This window comes from Cervus elaphus, chromosome 29 (assembly GCF_910594005.1).
Source record: "Cervus elaphus chromosome 29, mCerEla1.1, whole genome shotgun sequence".
Classification (NCBI taxonomy): Eukaryota; Metazoa; Chordata; class Mammalia; order Artiodactyla; family Cervidae; genus Cervus; species Cervus elaphus.
This window is the reverse complement of record NC_057843.1, coordinates 10,722,179-10,738,435: the sequence shown is the minus strand read 5'-3', so window position 1 is coordinate 10,738,435 and position 16,257 is coordinate 10,722,179. Positions and strand designations below refer to the sequence as shown.

The 16,257-nt window shown below is 37.2% G+C and overlaps 1 protein-coding gene across 3 annotated transcripts in view; it reads left to right on the top strand.

Moving 5' to 3' along the window:
* The window catches only part of FZD3 (frizzled class receptor 3), a 102,278-nt gene that overhangs the window by 24,731 nt on the left and 61,290 nt on the right, over window positions 1-16,257 (top strand). For all 3 annotated transcript variants that reach the window (XM_043891143.1, XM_043891144.1, XM_043891145.1), the window contains exon 3: window positions 12,307-12,503. In XM_043891143.1, coding sequence (XP_043747078.1) covers window positions 12,307-12,503 — 197 coding nt within the window. The remainder of the gene's footprint in view (window positions 1-12,306; window positions 12,504-16,257) is intronic.

The window sequence follows — 16,257 nt, the reverse complement described above, 5'->3', positions numbered from 1 at the left end:
ATTTTTTTTAATATATATAAAGTAATTCTTAAAGTTTTAGACCTTTTCTCTTTAGAATTTTACTCTTACGAAAAAGTTTTTAAAGGTCTTATTTTACATCACTTAAAATTATTCTAAAAAATTTTTTTTAATAATTTCTTACTCTAATTTGGATCTAAAATAGAATGAATACCATTTTTGAATTTTCAAGGCCATTCCACATTTGGTTTCACATTTTGTGAATTTAGTCATAATATTCCCAAACCCAGTAGGATACAGTTTCTATGGTTATCAGACTCTTTGTAGAGTGACAAAGATTGGAATTCTGATTCTCATGAGTCAAATTTTGGCCTTTGACTCTGTTCCCCTTTCACACTCCTTGCTAAGCTTGGGCTGTTGCTATGCTTGAAGGCTTGTCAGCTAGGAGGTTCCTATGGTAACAGGAATGGAAATTTCAAAGAAGAAAGAGAATAGGAGCACAAAGGCTTGGTTGATTTGAATTTGAACAAAGAATAGAAGGTTCCCTGTCTTGCACCTTTGTTGAAGAAACCAGAAATTTAATTTTAGAAAGTTATTTTTCAGTTTGTAAACTTCATATACCCTGGTCTTAATTTAGTGAATAAAAGTACTACTGCTTAGGGAAGTACTCAGTAAGAATCTTTTAAAAATTTAAACAACTGAAGATTCTTTTTTTCCTCCTTTATAGAGCTTTGATAGTCTGTGTTCCTTATATATATTCTCAATTTGGCAGTATGCTGGCTAACTCATTTAATTTTTACTTTGCTGAAGTTAAAAATTGTTAGAGTTATAATCAGGGCAGTTTGCTTATTTGAAAAATATTAATGTTTTTTTGTTTTTACATAACTCTATTGAGGTATGATTTGTATACAGTTAACTGTACCCATTTAACAGTGTTCAGCTTCAGTCTTGACAGAAGTATGTATCTGTGAAACCATCATCACTATCAAGATGTCATACATTTCCATCACCTCAAAAGCTTCCTAGGGATCTTCCCTGTGGCTCAGACAGTAAAGATTCTGCCTGCCATGCAGGAGACCCAGGTTCAATCGCTGGATCAGGAAGATCCTTTGGAGAAGGGAATGGCAATCCACTCCAGCATTCTTGCCTGGAGAATCCCATGGACAAAGGAGCCTGGCGGGCCACAGTCTGTGGGGTTGCACAGAGTCAAAGACACAACTGGGTGACTGACGCTGCTACGCTACAAAAGCTTCCTTGTGCCCTTTGTGGTCCACCCTCTGAGCTGACTCCCTGCTCTACGCAACCACTGAGCTGCTTTCTCTCACTGTGGGTTAGTGTTCATTTCCTGGAGTTTTATATCAATGTAATCATACAGTATCTACTTTTTTATGTCTGGTTTCTTTCACCCAGAATCGTGATTTAAAGATTAATGCATGTTTTATTTTGCTTTTTAAAACCACCATTCCAGTTGACAGTTGACTTTTTCACTTGGCAGGTGAGCACAGGGAGTTGAGCAGGGTTCCTCGTGCCCATCAAATAGGCCTTCTGCAGCTTTGTTAATTTCTAACTCTTTCCTAATCTCTTTTTAAGCTGTCATTTACTAGGTGCTGTATCCTATTTTATATATTCTTATTTGTATATATTGTTGTTATTCGGTTGCTGTGTCCGACTCTTTGCAATGATGGTGTCCTGTCCTTCACCATCTCCCAGAATTTGTTCAAACTCATCTCCACTGCGTTCGTGATGCCATCCAACCATCTCATCCTCTGTCACCTCCTTCTCCTCCTACCCTCAGTCTTTCCCAGCATCAGGGTCTTTTCCAGTGAGTCGGCTCTTCACTTCAGGTGGCCAAAGTATTGGAGCTTCAGCTTCAGCATCAGTCCTTGCAGTGAATATTCAGGGTTGATTCCCTTTAGGATTGACTGGGCTGGTTTGACCTCCTTAATACATCTATATGTATTAACACCGTTTTATAGAGGAAAAACTGAGATTTAGAGAGGTTACAGAGAACAAACTGGTTAATAAGCTCAAGAGCTCTGGATAAGAATGCCAAGGTTTAACTCTTGGGACTGTCTTTGTAGCTATGTCATCTTCGGCGGGCTACTTAACTTCTGTCTTGTTTTCTTCATATTTATTATAAAATGGTATGACTAATTCTAGTACCTACCTTATGGGACTGTTCAGAAGATTAAGTTAGATGTGTGAAGCACTTACAACACTACCCAGCCTGTAGTCAGTGTCCATAAATGCTAGCTGAGATACAGCACAAGATACTTAAGCTAGTAAGTGACAGAAGCATAAACTTAAAGCTTTATACTCAGTGCAAGCAGCACAAAATAGTGATTCAAGTCAATTTTATAATTCATGATGGGGCTCACAAATGGAGGTTTTACTAACATGGTAACATATCAATATCAGATTAGTTGGTATTGTATAGTTGAGGACTAAGCAAGTTTGAGACTTACTTAAGGCATACATACGCTTGTATGTATGATGTCTATACATACATCAGCTGTGAATATAATGCATTTTTAAGCTTTGAATTTTTTTTTTCATTGCACTGGGTCTTCGTTGCTGTGCACAGGCTTTCTCTAGTTACGGTTTAGGAGCTTCTCCGTTGCAGTGGCTTCTCTTGTTTCAGGGCACAGGCTCTAAAGTGCGTGGACTTCGGTAGTCGTGGAACGTGGGCTTAATAGTTGGAACTAGCAGGCTCCAGAGCCCGGGCTCATTAGTCTTGGCCCACTGGCTCAGTTGCCCTGTGGCATGTGGGATCTTCCCAGACCAGGGATTGAGCTGGTGTCCCTTGCATTGCAAGGTGGATTCTTAACCACTGGACCACCAGGGAAGCCCTAAACTTTAAAGTAATTATAGACTCACAGGAAGTTAAAGTAGTGTAGAGATTCTATATACTGTAGCTAGTTTTATTGGGGGTCTTGCTATCTTATGTAGCTATTAGTATCAAAACTGGGGCTTTGGACTTCCCTAGTGGTCAAGTGGTTAAGAATCCTCCTGCCAGGGCAGGGGACACCAGTTTGATCCCTGATCCAGGAAGATCCCATATGCCTTGGGACAGCTAAGCCCATGTACCGCAACTACTGAAGCCTCTATGCCCTAGAGCCTGTGTTCTGCAACAAGAGAAGCCTCTGCAATGAGAAGCCTGCACACCGCAACTAGAGAGGAGCCCCCACTCACTGGAGCTAGAGAAAGCGGGCACTCAGCAATGAAAACCCAGCACAGCCAAATAAATAAATAAAAATTTTAAAAAATCACAGGTGATCTAAAAAAAAAAAGGAAAGTTATCATTGGTATAATCTATAGCCCTTTATCATATTTCACCAGTTTTTACATGTACTCACTTTTGTGTCTGTATATGCACATGTACATTATGTTTATTGTCTTTGCATTTTTATCACATGTATAAGTTCATGTTGCCATCACTTTGGTTAAGATACTGTGGAAATTCCCTGGCAGTCCAGTGGTTAGGATTCTGTGCTTCCACTGCAGGGTGCATGAGTTCAGATCCCTGGTTGGGGAACTGAGATCCCACAAGACCCACAGCGTGGCCAAAAAACAAAACAAAACACCAAAACGATACAGACCTGTTTTTATCACCACATCTTCCTTGTGCTTCCTTTCTCCCTACCACCCTTTCCTTTTTCCAGGCAATCACTAATTTGTTCTCTGTCCCTATAATTTTGTCATTTCAAGAATGTTGTATAAATAGAATCATACAGTATGTAATCTTTTGAGTTTGACTTTTTTCATTTAGCATAATACTGTTGAGATCCATCCAAGTTGCTGCATGTACCAGTAGTGACTGTTTATAATTGCTGAGTAGTATATTCCGTTATAGAGATGTTCTGTAATTTGTTTAATCATCCACTGAAGGATACTGAGTTGTTTCCAGCTTTTTGCTATTACAAATAAAGCTACTTTGAACATTCATATACAGGTTTTTGTGCAGACATAAATTCCTTTTGGGGGAATAAATGCCCAGGAGTGTGATTGCTGGGTTATATGATAAGCATGTATTTGAATTTTTAAGAAACTACTCAACTATTTTCCATAGAAGTTCTACCATTTTACATTCTACCAGCAGTGTATGAGAGATGTACGTTCTCAGCATTCTTACCACCATTTGGTATTTTCACTATTTTTTATTCAGCTTTTCTCATATGATGAGATATCTTACATGATTTTAATTTGCATTTCCCTTATGGCTAATCACATTGAACATCTTTTCATGTGCCATTCATATATCTTCTTTGATAAAATGTCTGTTCATGTCTATTGTTACTTTCAATTGAATTGTTTTTTACTTTTGAACTTTGAGAGTTCTTTGTATATTTTAGATACAAATCCTTTGTTGGAAATGTAGTTTGTAAATAGTTTGTTCTAGTCTATAGCTTGCTTTTTCATCCTTTTAACAAAGTCTAGGAGAAGTCTTAAATTTTAACAAAGTCCAGTTTACCAAGTTTTTTTCCTTTTAGGGACTGTGTTTTTGGTGTCGTTTATAAGAACTCTTCAGTGGGTCTGCAAATTCTCTGAAGTTTTATAGCTGTATGTCTCACATTTAAATCTATGACCAATTTTGAGTTAATTTGTATGAAGCAAGTTTCATTTTTTTGCCTGTGAATGTCCACTAGCTTCAGCACTGTTTGTTGAAAAGGCTATTTATCCTTCCACCATTGAACTGCTTTTGCTTCTTCCTCAAAAAATCAGTTATCTATCCTTGTATAGATTTATATTTGGGTTCTCTATTCTGTCCTGTTGATCTTTGCGTATATTTCACCACCAATACCACAGTGTCTTGATTTTTGTTAGCTATACAGTAAATCTTAAAATTGGATAGTATGATTTTTCCCACTTTTTTTTTCAAAATTGTTTCATTCTACTTTTTTTTTCATATAAAATCTAGAATAAGTTTGTCTTTAACTACTAAAAGTGTTACTGGGTTTTGACAGAAATGTTATTAAATCTAGAGGTCAGATGTTGAATCTCCAATCCATAAACAGTGTTGTTATGGATTGACTTGAGTCCCCCTGAAAAGTGAAAGTGTTAGCCGCTCAATCGTGTCTGACTCTCTGTCACCCCATGGACTGTAGCCCATCAGGCTCCTCTGTAATTCTCTCCAGGGAAGAATACTGGAGTGGGTAACCATTCCCTTGTCCAGGGGTTTTCTGATCCAGGGATTGCACCTGGGTCTCCCACATTGCAGGCAGATTTCTTTACTGTCTGAGCCATCAGGGGAGTCCCTTGAGTCCCCCTAATAAGCCCTAACCTCCAGTACCTCAGAATGTGACCTTATTTGAAAATAGGGTCAGTCTAAGTGTTATTAGTTAAGACAGATTTATACTGAAGTAGTGAGGGACTCCTGTTCCAATATGAAAGGTGTCCTTATAAAAGGAAATTTTGGACACAGGTACACATAAAGGGAAGATACGTGTAGAAGCACAGAGAGAATGCTACGTGAAGGTTAGATTGGTGCTGCCACAAGCCAAGGAGCTACTAGAAGCTAAGAAGGATACCTGGAACGTATCTTTCCCTGTCACCTTTAGAGGGAGTATGGCTCTGCTAGCACCTTGATCTCAGACTTTTAGCTTCCAGAAATGTGACACAATCAATTTCTGTTGTTTAAGCCACTCAGTTTGAGGGACTTTGTTACAACAGCCCTAGCAAGCTAATAAATCATGTATCTGTTCATTTATTTATATCTTCCTTGATTACATCAGCATTTTATAGTTTTCAGCACACAAGCCATATATGTTTTGTTAAGTATATACCCAGGTGTTTCTTTTTTAAAAAATAAATGTGATTATAAATGTATTGTTTTAATTTTGTTTCTGCATGTTCATTATATATAAAAACACAACTGTATACAGAAATTCAGTTTTTAGGTATTTTTTCTTGTATTCTGCAACCTTGTTGAACTTACTCATTCTAGAGCTAATAAATTTTATTCGTTTTTTGTTGTTACTAATTTAAAAATTTTTTTTGAGATTCCTTGGGATGGTCTATGTAGACAGTAATGTCACATGCAAGTAGGGACAGTTTTCTTTTTCCAATCTCTACACTTTTTATTTCCTTTTCTTGTTTTGTGCTGATGGGACTTCTAGTACTCTGCTGAATATGAGTGGTGGGACTAGGCATTCTTCCCTTGTTTCCAACATTAAAGATAGAAATCCAGTGTTTCACCACAAAGTATGGTGTTTACTATAGGGTTTTTGTATATATACTTTACCAAGTTGAGGAAGTTACTTTCTATATCTAGTTTGCTGAAGACTTTTAAAGTCATGAATGCTTTTTCTGCATCATTTGGTATGATTGTGTGATTTTTCTCTTTGCTATGTTAGCCTGTTGATTTGGTGGATTACATTGATGTTGGAATATTGAACCAGCTTTAGATTTCTGGAACAAATTCCACTAAGTTGTGGTTGTGTAATACTTCTAATATATTTTTAGACTTGATTTCCTACTATTTTCTGAAGGATTTTTGCAGTTTTTAAGGGGGTGGTATTAGTCTGTAGTTTTCACCTTTTGTATTATCTTTGTTGGGCTTCCTTGGTGACTCAGACAGTAGAGAATCTGCCTGCAATGCAGGAGACACAGGTTCAGTCCCTGGGTCAGGAAGATCCCCTGGAGAAGGGAATGGCACTCCACTCAAGTATTCTTGCCTGGAGCTTTCCATGGCCAGAGCAGACTGTCAGGCTACAGTCCACGAGATCGCAAACAATCAGATATGACTGAGCGACTGACACACTTTTGTTTTCCTTTAATATTAAGGAGTGCTTCTGTGTATTCTTACCACCTCCTCTTAACATCTTCTGCTTCTGTTATGTCCATACTATTTCTGTCCTTTATTGAGCCCATCTTTGCATGAAATATTCCCTTGGTATCTCTAATTTTCTTGAAGAGATCTCTAGTCTTCCCTATTCTATTGTATTCCTCTATTTCTTTGCACTGATCACTGAGGAAGGCTTTCTTATCTCTCCTTGCTATTCTTTGGAATAGCAAGATTGTTTGGCTCCATAAGGACAGAAATGGTATGGACCTAACAGAAGCAGAAGATATTAAGAAGAGGTGGCAAGAATACAGAGAAGAACTATACAAAAAAGATCTTCACAACCCAGATAATCACGATGGTATGATCATTCACATAGAGCCAGACATCCTGAAATGCGAAGTCAAGTGGGCCTTAGGAAGCATCACTAAGAACAAAGCTAGTGGAGGTGATGGAATTCCAGTTGAGCTATTTCAGATCCTAAAAGATGATGCTGTGAAAATGCTGCACTCAATATGCCAGCAACTTTGGAAAACTCAGCAGTGGCCATAGGGCTGGAAAAGGTCAGTTTTCATTCCAATCCCAAAGAAAAGCAATGCCAAAGAATGCTCAAACTATTGCACAATTGCGCTCATCTCACACGCTAGTAATGCTCAAAATTCTCCAAGCCAGGCTTCAACAGTATGTGAACCATGAACTTCCAGATGTTCAAGATGGTTTTAGAAAAGGCAGAGGAACCAGAGATCAAATTGCCAACATCCACTGAGATCATCGAAAAAGCAAGAGAGTTCCAGAAAACCATCTATTTCTGCTTTACTGACGATGCCAAAGCCTTTGACTGTGTGGATCACAACAAACTCTGGAAAATTTTGAAAGAATGGGCATACCAGGTCAGTTGACCTGCCTCTTGAGAAATCTGTATGCAGCTCAGGAAGCAGCAGTTAGAACTGGACATGGAACAACAGAATGGTTCCAAATTGAGAAAGGAGTACGTCAAGGCTGTGTATTGTCACCCCGCTTATTTAACTTATATGCAGAGTACATCATGAGAAACACTGGGCTGGATGAAGCACAAGCTGGAATCAGGATCGCCGGGAGAAATATTAATAACCTCAGATATGCAGATGACACCATCCTTATGGCAGAAAGCAAAGAACTAAAGAGCCTCTTGATGAAAGTGAAACAGGAGAGTGAAAAAGTTGGCTTGAGACTCAACATTTAGAAAATGATCATGGCATCATAAGATCATGGCATCTGGTCCCATCACTTCATGGCAAATAGATGGAGAAACAGTGGAAACAGTGACAGACTTTATTTTTTGGGGCTCCAAAATCACTGCAGATGGTGACTGCGGCCATGAAATTAAAAGACGCTTAACTCCTTGGAAGGAAAGTTATGACCAACCTAGACAGCATATTAAAAAGCAGAGACATTACTCTGCCAACAAAGGTCCATCTAGTCAAAGCTATGGTTTTTCCAGTAGTCATGTATGGATATAAGAGATTGACTGTAAAGAAAGCTGAGCACTGAAGAATTGATGCTTTTGAACTGTGATGTTGGAAAAGACTCTTGAGAATCCCTTGGACAGCAAGGAGATCCAACCAGTCCATCCTAAAGGAAATCAGTCCTGAATATTCATTGGAAGGACTGATGTTGAAGCTGAAACTCCAACACTTTTGCCAACTGATAGGAAGAACTGACTCATTGGAAAAGACCCTGATGCTGGGAAAGATTGAGGGCAGGAGGAGAAGGGGATGACAGAGGATGAGATGGTTGGATGGCATCACCAACTTGATGGACATGAGTTTGAGTAAGTTCCAGGAGTTGGTGATGGACAGGGAGGCCTGGCATGCTGCAGTCCACGGGGTCTCAAAGAGTTGGGTACAACTGAGCAACTGAACTGAATGTTAAGTAATCCAGACTTCATAGAATTTGTTTGAATTATTAGTTCTCTGCTGTTTTCTGAAAGAGATTGTGTAGAATTGGTATTCTTTTAAAATTGTTAGATTTTACCAATGAAAGCATCAGGCCCGAATATCTTTTTTCAGGAGATTTTAAACTACATATTCAATGTTTTGAATAGTTATAGGACTGTTCAGATTGTCAGTTTCATCTTTGGTAGTCTGTTTCATTGGTCTGTTTCATCTAAATTGTCTGGTTTATATGCATAGAGTTGTGTGTAGTATTACTTATATATTTTTAACATTTTTATTAGAAAGTGAAAGTTAGTTTGGCTGTGCTGGGTTTTTGTTGCGTGCAGTCTTTCCCTAGTTGCAGAGTGTGGGGGCTACTCTTTGTTTCAGGCTTTTCATTGTGGTGGCTTCTCTTGTTGCAGAGCATGGGCTTTAGAGTGTGTGGGCTTTAGTAGTTGTAGCACACAGGCATGTCACTCTGAAGCGTGAGGGATCTTCCTGGACCAGGGATTGAACCTGTGTCTCCTGCATTGGCAGGCAGATTCTTAACCACTGGGCCAGTAGGGAAGTCCTTCTTTATTATATTTTTAATGTCGGTAGAGTCTCTAGTGATACCCTCTTTTTCATTCTTGATATTGGTTAAGTTGTGTTTCTCTCTGTCTTTTTAAATCATTCTTACTAGAAGCCTATCAATTTTACTGAAGTTTTTGAAGAACCAGCTCTTGGGTTGAGTGATTTTTTTTAAAATACGGTTTTTCTAATTTCAATGTCATTGACTTCTCTTCTTTACTATTTCCTTTCCTTTGCTTGCTTTTGCCTTATTTTGCTCTTTTTGGTTGTTATGAAAACACTACTCTGTTATGAACATTCATATGCACATTTTTGCTTCAGTTCAGTTCAGTCGCTCAGTCATGTCCAACTCTTTGCAACCCCACGGACTGCAGCATGCCAGGCCTCCCTGTCCATCACCAACTCCTGGAGCTTAATCAAACTCCTGTCCGTTTAGTCAGTGATGCCATCCAACCATCTCATCCTCTGTTGTCCCTTTCTCCTCCCGCCTTCAAACTTTCCCAGCGTCAGGGTCTTTCTCAATGAGTCAGTTCTTCCTATCAGTTGGCAAAAGTGTTGGAGTTTCAGCTTCAACATCAGTCCTTCCAATGAATATTCACGACTGATTTCCTTTATGATAGAGTGGTTTGATCTTCTTGCTTTCCAAGAGACTCTCAAGAGTCTTCTCCAACATCACAGTTCAGAAGCATTAATTCTTCAGCGCTCAGCTTTCTTTAAAGTCCAGCTCTCACATCCATACATGACCACTGGAAAAACCATAGCTTTGACTAGATGGAACTTTTTGGCAATGTCTCTGCTTTTTAATATACCATCTAGGATGGTCATAACTTTTCTTCCAAGGAGCAAACGTCTTTTAATTTCATGGCCTCAATCACCACTTGCAGTGATTTTGGAGCCCCCCAAAATAGTCTGTCACTGTTTCCATTGTTTCCCCATCTATTTGCCATGAAGTGATGGGACTGGATGCTGTGATCTTAATTTTCTGAATGTTGAGCTTTAAGCCAACTTTTTCACTCTTCTCTTTCCTTTCATCAAGAGGCTTTTTAGTTCTTTGCTTTCTGCCGTAAGGGTCATGTCATCTGCGTATCTGAGGTTATTGATATTTCTCCCGGCAATCTTGATTGTGGCTGGTGCTTTGTCCAGCCTGGCATTTTGCGTGATGTACTCTGTACATAAGTTAAATAAGCAGGATTATTTTTGCTTAAACATGATTTAAAATTATTTGGGGTATATTCCTAGGAGTGGAATTGCTGGATCATGTGGCAGTTTTATGTTTAACTGTTTGAGTAGTTGCCAAACTTTCTCCATCATGGTTGCCTCATTTTACATTCTTATCAGCAAATTTTTTTTGTACCTTGTCCAGCAATCTTACTGTCTTATGTAGTCGGTAGTTCATTTATATATAATGCAATTGGTGATGTACTTGGGTTAATATCTACCATCTTATTATTTGATTTCAATTTTTCCAAACTTTCCCTTTTTCTCTCTCCTGACTTCTTTTGTATTATTCTATTTCTCTATTACCTAGTTAGTTGCGCATTCTTGTATTGCTTACCCCAGAAATTATATGTACTCTTGACTTACAATATTCTAATAAAAATAATAACTTTGATCACTCTGCCGTTAGTGTTCCTCTGACCCCTGTCTTTATCATTTTATTTTTATACATAATTATTTTGTATTTTGTATGTCTTTTAAGGCATTTTTTGTTTTCACATAGAATATTCATTTCTATTTTCCCACATATTCACCTCTCTTGTGGCTTTTAATTCCTTTTGAATTTTCATCTTAGATTACTTTTATCTTTTAGTGTAGGTTTGGGCCAGTAATTTTTCTGTTTTTGTCTATCTGAAAATGTCTTTACTTTGCCTTCACTTATTAAAGGGTATTTCTGCTGACCATAGTATTATGGTGAGCAATTGTTTTCTCTTAGCTCATTTAAGTCATTCTGTTGTTTTCTAGTATTCCAAAGTCCAGCAGTAATTGTTCTGTTGAAGGTAAGGTGTCTTTTTTTCCCCTGTTGGTTGCTTTTACGATATTTTTCTTTGGTTTTCCACAGTTTAAATGCGATATGCTTAGGTGTATTTTTTGTATGTATTCTTCTGGGGATTTGCATAACTTTTTGAATCTAATGCTTGTCTTTAGCAGTTTTGACAAATTCTTGACCCTCATCTTGTTATATATTGCCTCTGTTCATTCTTTCTTCCCTCTTTTGAGGTTCCAGTTATGTATATCCTAAACATTTCCAGGTATTTTACACATCTATTATGCTTTTTTCTGTATTTTTCAGTGGTTTTTAAAATTTTATTTTAATGTAAAAGGAACAGGAAAATATGAGACCAAAGTGATATCTCTTGCCTTACCTCCCACTGCAGAATATGTACTACTGTGTATAATAACGACTACTCTTCCTCTCCTGTTGGGAAAGATTGAAGGCAGGAGGAGAAGGGGGACAGATGGTTAGATGACATCACTGACCCAATGGACATGAGTTTGGGTAAACTCCGGGAGGTAGTGATGGACAGGGAGCCCTGGCGTGCTGCAGTTCATGCGGTCTCAAAGAGTCGGACGCGACTGAACTGAACTAAACTGAACTTCCTCTCCTACCCTTTCCTTTCATTTTTTGGTCCTCCTCTCCTATTGATATACGTTAGTTGACAAAAATACAGAAATTGAAGTACATAAGAAAAAGAAAATTGAAATCTCTTGTAATCCCATTACCAAGCAGTAATTAGGTTTCTGAGCGTTTGACACATATCTTTTGTGGATTTTTCTTTTTAAAATGGACTGTATTGTTATTTGGCGTTCTCAGCCAGGCCTTTTCATTAATGTCACCTGTAATAATTAAAATATCCATATAGATTCTGCAATATACCTCATACTTAACCAAATCAGAATCTCTAGGTGATTCTAGGTGAAGAGGGTTTTGTTGAAAAAACCAAAAACTTCCCTTCAGAAAATTTTAATTGCCTTCAGAAATCTTCTAAAACAGAAAAAACAAGAATATTGCCATATTATATATGAAGAAAACTTTAACTTGTATACAACTCTTCGTCTAATGATTTGATTTGAACTTTTTCCTAGCCATTCCACCCTATGGTGAATTTGGATTGCTCTCGGGATTTCCGGCCATTTCTCTGTGCGCTCTATGCTCCTATTTGTATGGAATACGGACGTGTCACACTTCCCTGCCGTAGACTCTGTCAGCGGGCTTACAGTGAGTGTTCGAAGCTCATGGAGATGTTTGGTGTTCCTTGGCCTGAAGATATGGAATGCAGTAGGTGCGAAAATCAGATTTTTCATGGACCGTTGCTTCTTTTGCAGCATATTTAAAATTATTTGTCTTCTAGTTCATTAGTTTCTAAGAACTTTTCAAAGTGTGTATATTACTTACAATTTTGAACAGAAGTTTCATGCCTTAGCTGTTCATTTCCTTAGGAATTTGGAATGAAATGAAAAAGGTGGAAAAAGAAAAACATTTCTATGAAGAAATTTTTAAAATAATTAAGAAAAACATAATCAGGATATTGATTTTTGATATCTTTCCCTTACAGTTTTTTTTTCCTGGTTATAAAAGTAATGCCATTTATAAAAGAGTGGAACATATAGAGAACATAACCATTTGTTGCCTCATTATTAAATATTTTTAAGGATGATTTAATGGGACTTGAATGTCTTTATAATTTCAGTGTTAATGACTATAGTAGTTTTGTCATTTCTGTTTTTCTTTCTTTCTTTTTTTTTCAATTTTGTATTTTTGACCATGCAACATGTGGGATCTTAGTTCCCTGATCAGAGATAGAACCCATGGCCTCTGCACTGAAAGCATGGAGTCTTAACCACTGGACTGCCAGGAAAGTCCCTCGATTCTCTTTTACTGCCATGTATTAACATACCCAGACCCAGAAAAATCACTTCCAATATATAGATTGTCGGCATTTCTTAAAGGTTTGAGGATATTTACCTGACAGTCTTATGATTTGTATAAGAGAACATGCATGGTAGTACTACCACATTTTTTATACTGTAATGTACCTGTTTGTATTCTTACATGTTTCAAGGATAAAGCATAGATGAATACCTGTAAAACTCTTACTATCTAGCTTTGTCCAATACTATTTTGCAGTGTTTGCTTCAGGTATTTTTTTTTCTCGGCCACACCCAAGATCCCACATGTCTTGCAGGATCTTGGTTCCCCCAACTAAGGATGGAACCCGGGGTCCCGACAGTGAGAATACCGAGTCCTAACCATTGTTGCCCCAGATTTCTTTTTTAAAGAAATAAAACAGTACAAGTAGAGTGGAAAATTCCTTCTTTAGTATCCATCTTGATTTCATTTCCTTCTTTTCTCCCCAGAGATGAGATAATCATTATGTTGACTTTGTTGTTAATCCTTCTTATGTTTGTTTTTATACTCTTACTATACATTATGTACATATCCATAAGCAACATTATATATTTTTTTACATTTCATATATATATATATATAAAATGTTGTTTATGTATCTGTATTTGTATCTGTGTTTATATTTGTTAGTCTGGTTCATTCCTCTTAATTGCTGTGTAATGGCCAATTGTGTTAATATTATGTATAGTTATTTAGCCATCTTCTACTGATGATCATTTAAGTTATTTCCAAGGGTTTGCTATTATGGGCAGTGCTGCACAGAACACTTTTTTCCTCCTTCATGTTTAAAATTACTTTTATTTATCATCTATCAATAGCCCTTGGAGATAGGTAAAAAGCCCATGTTGTTACTGTCATTTGAAAGATGGAAAAACTTAAAATATGTGTTAGTTACTTGTAGTCAGTTCACTGACAATTTGCTTTCTCTTATTTGTCTACTCTGTTTTCCACCTATTTGGCATACTCTCTTATCTAGCCCCATTCTTCCACTGTCTCCCCAAAACCTTATAATATTTATAGTTCCTCTTTTAGAAATCTAAATTTCTTGGTATTTATAACAACAGTTATGAATTACCTCAGCAGGAATCCTATTTTATGTTTTGTGTCTAGCTCCTATTGTTTACTGGTCTTTTTATTTTATTTTATTTTTATTTTTTGGGGGGTCTTTTTATTTTAATAGATTATGTACAGCTATAGAAATGTCATTGTGATCTCTGTTTTGATAGTATTAAATCTATTTTGTGTCCTCACTATTTTGCCTGGAATTGCCTAACTCTGAATTCTTACTTAAATTCTGACAAACTGATCTTTCATAATAACCTTTCATTCTTCCACGTTTCTCATATCCTTGTTCATACTATACCTGTTCTTCAGTTTCATGGATACCCCAAAGTTTTGGGGTTTTCCCCCACTTTTCCTAATAGGTCCCTTCCTGATCTCATATCTTTTCTTGCTTAGGTTAAGCTTTGTTGTCCATTACATAAAATAGTACTTTTGCTAACAATTTCAACTTATTCCTTCTTCTGTACTTGTTCCCTTTTCAGATCTCTAGGGGACCAATTCAACTAATTTCTTACAAATATGCTGCATATTTAATTATTTAAACCATAGCAACTCCTTTTTTTTTTTTTCACTACATTCCAGAGTCTGTCATTGTTTTATTATATTTGCTTTATCACATCTGTCCATCCCTCTACTGATCCACTAATCTACATTATTCTTTGAGTGTATTTCAAAATAAATTAGAGACCACAGTTATTGTCCTCACAAATATTTTATCAGGTCCTTCACCAAACATTTGTCTATAGTTTTGTTTTGTTTTGTTTTTTTCTATTTAAAACTTTACAAGGAGATGCACAAATCTAAAGATAGCACCTGAGTTTTAACAAAAACCTGCAGCTTAGAAAGCCAAATCCTTAGAATATAGGATATAGAACAGGATCATTACCATTACCTCATGCTCTCATGCTCCTTGCTAGTCAGTCCATGTCTATACCATCCTCTGGAAGCAACTACTGTTAAGCATCCTTCCTAGATAATTACTTTGTATATTCTAGAACTTCATACAAATAAAGTCATACGTTGTATAACTCTTATTTTGCTTGAGTTAAGATTGCTCTTTCTTGCTCTGTTTTCAAGATTCATTAATGTTTTTGTGTTCATTAATAGTTCTTTACTTTTTCTTGTCTTCTGTTGTATAGATTACTGTATTTTGCTTATCTATTCTCCTATTGATAGACATTTTAGACCGTAGCCGCTCTATTTGCTCTTTGTCTTAAGTCAGTTTCCAGTGTGGTTAACAGGAAAGTTTCTGTTCATTCTCCTCAGCACTTATGCCAAATCTGTGTCACTCACCTCAAACCTATATTTCATTTCACCTTTATTCCATATTTGACCCTTACTCCCCTCAACCTCAGTCTGTCCTCCTTTCCTGAAAATCACTTTGGCATTTTGTGCAAACGGTTGTGGTCTGCTACATCTCAGACCAGTCCTTAGCAGTTTCCTTTCTTGCATCATCTTCTTCCTGGTGCTTCTTAGCAATCTGTTTCTGTTCTTTTTGATTCTACTTGCTTCCTCTGGATAATTTCATCTCACTGATTTTAACTGTTACTCACATGCTGATGACTCCTAAATCCACATCTGTAGCCTTGGCATCTTTCTGGTAAGTTCCAATTCTGCGTAACAAGCAGCTATTGGATATCCTAACCTGAATTTGTCTCAAGTACCTCAACCTCAACATGTCTAAAATTGATTTTACTTCTTGCTCATTTTTTTTTTAATTCCTGGAAGACATATTCCTCCTTCATTGACCTAAGCTCCCACATCCAGTCAGTTGTAGATTCTGTTGCTTTTATTTAACTAATTTCATAGCTGTTCATTCTCACTGCCTTATCTGGTTTTCGTTATGGCTCATCAAATATCTCTGCTCTCAATTTTGTACAGCTCAAATGTCTTCCATACTCCTTCTAGTCATCTTTCTAATTAACTTGTATGTGTGGTGAGTGCTTAGTCATGTACAACTCTTTGAGACCCCATGAACTATATATATAGCCCACCAGGCTCCTCTGTCCATGGAATTTTCCAGGCAAGAATATTGGAGTGGGTTGCCACTTCCTTCTCCAGGGGAT